The 8,742-nt window shown below is 39.1% G+C and overlaps 1 protein-coding gene across 1 annotated transcript; it reads right to left on the bottom strand.

Moving 5' to 3' along the window:
* Positions 1 to 3,805: 3,805 nt before the first annotated feature.
* Positions 3,806 to 8,742, bottom strand: drap1 (DR1-associated protein 1 (negative cofactor 2 alpha)). The gene is made up of 7 exons (XM_034210519.1): positions 8,512 to 8,742; positions 7,824 to 7,896; positions 7,474 to 7,567; positions 7,137 to 7,262; positions 6,373 to 6,463; positions 6,097 to 6,185; positions 3,806 to 5,192 (listed from the first exon to the last, which is right to left on the bottom strand). The coding sequence occupies exons 1-7, from the start codon at positions 8,551 to 8,553 to the stop codon at positions 5,009 to 5,011; spliced, it is 699 nt and encodes a 232-aa protein (XP_034066410.1). The 5' UTR covers positions 8,554 to 8,742; the 3' UTR covers positions 3,806 to 5,008.

Here is an 8,742-nt window from a genome sequence, read left to right as displayed (position 1 = left end):
CCTGCCGTCACTGACGTTCAAGCCGTAAGAATCAATGATTTACAATGCATTCTCTGTGTAGATTTGTTGGTCATTTTTTATTGATGCCTTCCACACTCAAATAAAAATAATAAAATGAGCCTCGATTCTGGTCATTAGAACACCTATCATAGTGCACAGATGAGCAGTACAATGATTTCATTATGTGGTTCTCATTTTATAATGTAATTCCTATTTGTGAGGTAAAACCACATTTAATTTACTTCACTATGAATGTTTTCTTGACAACATGTGACAGTTTAGCCTTTTATTTTGAAATTCAAACTTCACGTCCTATTCGGTTATTATGCCGTACTTAACACTGGTGATTACAGAGTTTTAAGAACCTAAAGATTAAGATTCTCAAATAAAAATGTGCCAAAAGAAAAAAAAACACACAGTCATTAATTAAGTATAATATAAATATAGTTGTCAGCAAATAATTAACATTTTTCTGCAAATAATGTACCCAAAATGTACTAAAATACAACCAATTCTGAAAGATAGAATACATTAAGACATTATATCCACTTTATACCTGTCTTTAGCAGGTCAATGTACAATTCGGAAGTCATTTTTATGTATATAACCTCTTTTTCAATGTATGGTTATTTAAAGTACATGCCATTTCCTGTATTGGTATTAACACCCTCTTGAATCAGTTGAGCTATTATGCTTAAATTATATTTAGTCCAAGAACTCAAGGACAGTTAGTCATTATAAATTGTCCGCATAGCCAAAGAAAAGTGCTGCTGTTATGTTTCTATGAGGAGACATTTTCTTTTGTCTGGTGTTACTTTGAACAAAAAAGGAGTTCCAAGTCTTTCCTCAAGAAACACATTTAAAATCCTTCGGCGTGCGGCTGGTTTAATGTTCTTCATGCAGTTTGATGGCCTACTTATCCGACTGAGGTGGAAGAGCTGTTATTGAAATTTCACTGAAGTGGAGTCGGATTTACTGCTGTACAGATCCCCTTCGGATAAAGTCAAATGAAGCTCATTTCAAAGTTTTAAATCCTGGGAGAACAGTCTCACTTTTATTATAACCTTTCTATTTTTGAAATACTAAAGAGTTCAGCAGACTACTTCTGCAGAATATCTTAATGACACTTAATGAAAAATGTACAAACTTTTGCTGACCTGGGATGCAATTTTGAAATGTCACTTAAAGGCTACACATTTGTCCTCCTCTGTTATGACTCATTATATCCAATAATACAGCCTATGGAAGCCCATTTCCACAAGGAATAAAGAAACACAACTCCATTATAAGATGCTATGTTATTTAGTTATTTACAACATGCATAATGTTAATGTTCATTTCTCTCTTTTTGGGTGGAAATGGGCTTTATTACAGCCTAGACATTCTTGAAGTATAGCAACATGTAAGATATCTTTGTAAGATAGATTTTTGTTTAAACACTAACAAATGAACACTATCAACAGAATGGGAAAAAGTAGCAGTATGTATTGTGTTGCAGAGAGGAAGGAAGTAAAGCTCATCATGGATTAAATCCAAAATCCAATTCTTGCCCTATGTTGTTAGTTAGATGTTGGCTTTTTTATGTTTTAAGTGATATATGTACTTTTAGATCTTATGGATCCAGTAGGAGAAATGTTGCCCCTATTTATTAAGAGCATGTGACCAGGTATTGCACATTGCACCTGAAGTAAACAGAAACATGCTAGGTCAACAGGCTATGCTAGTGTTTATATGTATTTCCACAGCTATCTCAGGATTTCTACTGCAGATGCAAATCTTAAAAACATTATTTATTTTTAAGGCTAAGTCAAACAAAAAAAATCAGTTAGCTACTGAGGTATTTAACAAGCATTCTCCAACAGGAGGGAGTGGTACCGTTGTTGGGGACTAGGTGTTCCTGCACCAACACTCCCAGGCATGTGGTCAGTGTGATTCCATAGCAAGAGACGCTCTGTCGTTTATTCATGCTCTTTCCTGTGTGTTCCTTTTTTGATTTGAATGTGCTTGGAGTTTTCCCATGTGTACAATAGGAAATGTGCCGTAAAAATAATGTATGCCATGGCTTACTACCTGTGTTTTTGGAATGTATGATAATGTATGTCCAATGATGGAGAGTCAAAAAGTTAATTTACTCAAGTACTGTACTTAAGTACAATTTTGAGGTACTTATGCGAGTATTCTCAGTTTATGCTACTTTGTACTTCTACTCCATACTACATTTTAAAAGACAATATTGTACTTTTTACATTTATTTGACAGATTTATTAGCTTAGGTTTAGATTATTAGCATATACAAAATCTAAACACATAAATAAACATAATAGTAACCCAGTAACTGAATATATATACGATTCTGAAATGGGCCATTATGCATAAGGGGTACCTTTTACTCGTGGTACTTTTGACACCTATACATTTGTATGTTTACCTAATTAATATTTGGAATGCAGGACCTTAACTTGTAACTATCTACTTTTGCTTAAGTAACTAATCTGAGTACTTCTTCCACCCCTGTATGTCAGAATATCCCACCAAACACATTGAAGCAGGGAAATACTGCTTTATATAAAAATAGCCTATAGCACAAATTGTATTAATGAGTTAGTTCCCAGAGTGCATTCTGATTAAGACCACAGTTTGGCTTAGCCACGGAATGCATTTTATGTTTTGTAGACACACAACTGAAGACTTTTATTCTTGGAAAAGGTCAGAGAACCAACATTTTGCCACATTTTCCCAGGTTTCCAAAGCTAGGAGTGGCTGGGAATCAGAGGGCCATTGGCCCCCACGGCAGCCGTGTGGAAACAGTGTACTTCCTTCTGTTCGCCCCTTTGATGCCCCCCCCCCCACTTACCCTCCCTCCTTCCTTGCCCCATGGCTGCCGTTTGTTTGGACACCAACCTCCTAAAGTCAACCACACACACACACACACACACACACACACACACACACACACACACACACACACACACACACACACACACACACACACACACACACACACACACACACACACACACACACACACACACACCCACACACACACACACACACACACACACACACACACACACACACACACACACACACACACACACACACACACACACACACACACACACACACACACACACACACACACACACACACACACACACACACACACACACACACACACACACACACACACACACACACACACACACACACACACCTCGCAGTCCGCTGAGTCAACGCTTGAGCAGGAAGGATGCAGTTGTTTTTGCGGCCCCGGGTTGCTTGAGCTAGAGAGGGGGGGGGTGCATTTACACGACAGAATGGACTGTTTGAAAAAATAAAGAAGGCAGCAGGAAGAGGAAAGGGGCGGGACACACTGTGGGCTAAGTGTGCCGGACATTTTAAAGTGTGTCCATGACAGTGACAATCGCCTCTCTGTGAACAACGTTCCACAAACCTGTACCGTCTTGTACTTATCTGATTTAAATACCAGAGGAGGCTGCTGTGTGGAGGATAAAACGCAGCGCTGGTCTTTCAGGTTCAGGCACTGCCAGTAAATAAACATGATATGAATCCATGGGAAACTTTCAAAATAAAGAACTCAAAAAGTGCAACTGCCTTTCCATGCCTATGAAATGGAAAAATTAGCACTTTGAAATATTTAGCTTTAAGATGCCGCGGGAGTCATGTTTTGCCCTTCCAGTGAATAAAGAACTGTCTAAAGATGAATGCCGTCACAGATTTGCTTGATGTGGAAGGCTTTTCATCTCCGATATGGAAAACACAACAAACCCCAAACAAGCGTGGCTTCTTTTTCTTAAATTGAAATATGAACTTTATTTTTTACCCATACAAAATAAAAAGAATGTTAAAAGTTTACAATACAGTGTCAACTTCAAATGTCTATTCAGAAACATTTCATACTGAGACTGACACATAACTGGGAGCCCCATCTTTGTGTTTTTCAATGGATACATTTAAAAACGAGGTGGGGGGAACAAAATGTTGAAAATAATTCCAAAAATAGGAGGGTGGCCAGAATAGAAATGAGAGTGGACAAAGGAGACAAACAACTTTAAAAACAAAGTTATGGTCCAAGAGTCACAGTGTACTTCTGATGGGCGATCCGGGGGAATTAAATGGTGCTATAAAATAATATATTATAGCACTAAGCTAGGACTGCGTGGAAAAAGAAAATGACCCTGCTGATATGGTTGGCTGTTTACTTGATAAAACCTGAATTAAAAATAGAAACTGATTGAAAAAGGCTGTGGTTAGCTAACCTATCGTAAAAATACACCTGCTTCCTTGTTTACGTTGCAGCCCGACAATCGGACTGACTAGTGAGATGTGATAAAGCCTGGAAGTAGGGCTCACATTAACAGCAGTCACTCATAGCCAATTGATAACGTGGTAATATAACACTTTATGGGTGAGACAATGACCTCCGTTCCCTTTGTCCAGTGTGCATCACCTTCCTAACACTTTGGAAACTGCTGCCCCTGAACTTGTCTCTTAAGGCCTTGACTGCTGCTGATAGAAGTTGTTTTGGGGGGGCTGATCTTGAGTGACTTGTCCACATCATAATGTCTACTACTGGGAATTGAGGAAAAAGAAAAAAAGTGCCAAATGAAAAAGCTACAAAGCAACACAAACCACACCTATCCTGTCCGCGGGGGCCCATGGCAAAAACAGTGACGACTGCCATTTCTTTAAATCAGTCAATGTTAAAAAACAACCTCGTCGGATTCTCTTCTACAATAAAATAAAACTGCATTAAAAAAAAGGAAAAAAAAGAAATTAAAACACATAATATACAGCCAGTTTTCCGTCTCCTGCGACTTTGTCTTTTTTACAGCCGAGGGATTTGCTGTGAGCGACGAAGAGTCTTTCCCTCCTCAGTTGGAGCAGCCGCGAGGACAACTTAAGAAATCTGAAAATAACGTAGAAAGAGTGTGTGTGTGTGTTTGTGTGTGCGAGTAGTAGTGGTGGTGGAGGAGAAGGAGGGGAGCTAAGAGTCATAGTCTTCGTCGTCGTCGTCGTCGTCATCCTCCTCGTTTTTGTGCGGCTCCGGGGCGGGGGGAGGTGGTACGACGCTGATCATGGAGGGGTGGGGGGCGAAGGCCACTGTGCCCTCCGACTGTGCGGGTGCCATGCTGCCCGGTAGGGGCGTGTCCTGGGGGGCTGCTGTTGGGCTGCGGGGGGGGGGAGGGAAGACGAGTCAATCAAATACAATTTAGACTAACTAGTTATTTACAGCATGTAGTGCATATTTAACACATGGTACATATTTAAGGCTGCTACTAATATTTTACTGGGGATGTGTGTGTTTTATTTTATGAGCCTTTGTTTGCGTCTTTTTAAATATATATCTACACTAATAATTGTTATCTTTTTATCTGCACTGTATCTCTGCTGTTGTAAATGTACCTGCTGTGGGACGGATGATGGTTTTGTGATTCTGATACTCCAATGAGTCAGTAAACAAAAATAAATCAACATATTTTATTCCAACAAGTCTGATAAATGTGGGCAATAGATTTAAATGTCACTTCCAATATTATTTCCATGGACCTTCTTTTCTACATTGCAATTGTCCCGGTGATGAGAAGCTCATTCATTTCCATAGTGTCTAGCCACATCTTTTTTTGTGTGTACACTTTATATGGAAACGTATACAATGCAAATATAAAATATTCAAAAAACCTGCTTAAAATACGAAAGTAATGTAGAATTAGCAAGAGCTGTTTCTAGAGGAAAAACAGCGCCACCGGATATCTGAACATCATTTTTTTATAATTTACAATAGGAGCATTGGACTTACAGTGGACATAATGAAACCAAACAGCTCATTCATCTGTTGTTAAAGTTTCAATGTTGAAAGAAGAAAAAACACATCTTTTGTATTAAAATGATAAGTAAAGATATGATACATACCATTGCTCAATTAAACAAACTTTTTCAGATACAGTGTGGCTAATCTTAGCTAAATTCTGACTGATATTGTTCTGTTACCTACATTTCTGACTGCTTTGATAACCTTAGTTGTTGTGCTACAGTTACTGTGATTGTATTGATTTATATGTGATGGGTCCATACCTGTGGAACCTGGATGCAGCCTGCAGGTTTGTGCTTGACTGAGAGCCGTCCTCCTCGTCCCCGTCCGTCTCGCTTTCTTCCGAGTCATCCTGTTTTATCACAAAAAACACACCAGTGAGACTTCTTACCTCACACACACATCACTGCAACTGTACGAAATATCATTTATAGGCTTGGAAATAAAGTATTTTTCTGTGCTCATAATGTCCAATTGCATGTTCCGGATGATACAACTTGAGGATAGCTTTTGTTCTCTGCATGCAAATAAATCCCCACCTCCTGCTCTGACTCTGTGCCAGACAACTTCTTGTCCTTTCCTTTGGAGCCAGCCCCCCCATTCTTGCGGCCAGACCCGGGTTTTCTACCCCTTTGGGAGAAGACAAAAAAGAACATGTGGATTATTCGGAAAAAAACAACAATTCTGATGTCTTTCCAACACAGCTAGAAAACATTACTTTCAGTTATTTATATTCAAAACATGCTCCACAGCTTAGAGACGATGTTTAAAATAAGTTTACAACTCATTTTAATTGAATCACAATTGAATCAGCAACACTCTTTGGGGTTTTCACTTAATTTATGTGCGATTCTCTGCCAAGCCCTCCGCTTCTATTTAGCAGATCAAGTGTTTGATTTGACAATCAATAATGCTTTCTTCCTTCTACAATCCTCAATAATTAGTTTTCTTCTCTTGTTGTTTGAATCTACTTTACTTTTTTGTAAATAATCTATCTAAATCACAAACGGAATGGAGATAAGGGAAAATCGTTAAGATAACAAACATTTGGCCTTAGTCAATTTAAAGCAGCAGCTGGAGCTCGAAAGGCAAAAGGTAACTCTACTTGTTTCCATATAAGGAGTTAAAATGTGTGTGCATGACTTATCAGAAATTAATGAGTGAAAAATCATGTGGTATACCAGATTAATGAATCAACTTCATCTGCACGACAGACAAAGCTATTATTGTTCTATTCCTTTTAGTTATCATGCCATACAAGCTTGTCAGTGTGTGTATGCGAGCGTGAGAAAGAGACACATACCTGCGTGGGACTTTTTCTCCACCCCCCTCGGTGTGGTTCTCCTCCCCCTCGCCCTGCATGTCTGGCACAGTTGCCACCAGGTCTTTCAAGAAATCAAACTGTTGCTCCAGCTCGATACACTGCTTTCTGTGGAAACACAACGTCCAAGTCAGCACACTGCTTTCTCCACAGACTCGCATGCATTCTGCTTTGAGTAAAGAGTCGTACCATCAAATTACATCTGTGGTATGTCAGTCAGAATGAACTGAGCAGAGGACGACTCCCAAACAAGTCCAACTCCAACACAGTGCAATCTAGACCAGGTAATTTATCAAGACACACAAACACACAAACTTACAGATGCGATGTTGTCATCGTCTTTGCATTCCTAGACTGGGTGACTTGACAGGCCTTTGTAAGCAATGATTCCAAAAAAAGCTCCAGGGCTCTCGCTGACATCTTAGATAAGGAAATGTATATGCAACAGGTTTGCTGACTTTATCAATAACTAACTAAATAGTTTAATCATTTTCTGTTTGATTTGTTAACAAAGTTAATGTTTAAACTTCCAGTCAGATCATTAGTTTAATGACCTAAATGCCATGTACACAACTTAATAAAATCAAACATACTTTTGTGGATTCAAAACAAATACTGATGATTGATACTTGGAACATGCACAGTGAAGCTTTTTGTCAGGAAGGATACAGATAATAACAGGTACTGCTGCAGCCACTTTGCCTATTTCTTCATCAGTCTGCATAATCTTCTTTATCCTTGCCTGTAAGGACAAAAAGGGTAAGTATTACACATGTGTGTATAGTGAGTCAATGCATTGACACACATTTGGAAATAATGAAAAATAAACTTTTAAAGATTTTTTTAAATGTATGAACAATGCTTGTTAACTAGGGTAACTTATTTCTCATACACATTAACGGTACAACACATGTTCGGTTCCCTGATACGAGGACTTTCATTGCATGCATGTTTAGCCCTTTTCATCACTGTCCTGTATTTTAATGTGTGTGCTATCAAAACACTCACAAACAACAGATTTGCCAAGATGTATAACGTTAAGTCTCACTTAGCTTGGCATGCTAAAAACAACGCTAACTGCTGGACTCGCTAGCTAACTTGCGTTGCACGCCTAAACTGTACCATAGGTATCACTGGGACGCAAAGTAAATGGGACAACCAATCATAAAAGCAATTCCGTTTTAATAATGGCACTAATACAACTTACATTTGAGTTGTAAAGGTTTGCGCTTGTTAGCTATTTAGGTAAGCAGACAGGCCAAACCCCGGTCAAGCTTGCTAGACAAGTTAGCTTTCCATCACACAGTATGCTAACGCTGCCTACTCTCAACACCGGTTCAGCGAAGTTTAAACTCACCGGAGGGAATCTGGCGTTGTATTTCTTCTTTTTGCTCGGCATAATTAAATAACCCGGGTGGCTTCTCTAAATTAAAATGGAATACACTGTGAAATATTATTCTATATTGTATAAATCAGCCCCACCGCGCACACACTTGATAGCGATAGCTACCCTGCTAACTCGTTAGCACGTCGTCACTCGTTCCCCGTTGGCTGGTTGCTGGGCTTGGTTCCGCATGGTCCCAGTGCC

This window comes from Gymnodraco acuticeps, unplaced genomic scaffold (genome assembly GCF_902827175.1).
Source record: "Gymnodraco acuticeps unplaced genomic scaffold, fGymAcu1.1, whole genome shotgun sequence".
Taxonomy (NCBI): Eukaryota; Metazoa; Chordata; class Actinopteri; order Perciformes; family Bathydraconidae; genus Gymnodraco; species Gymnodraco acuticeps.
The sequence above is the reverse complement of the archived record's forward strand: the minus strand, read 5'-3'. Positions and strand labels throughout refer to the sequence as shown.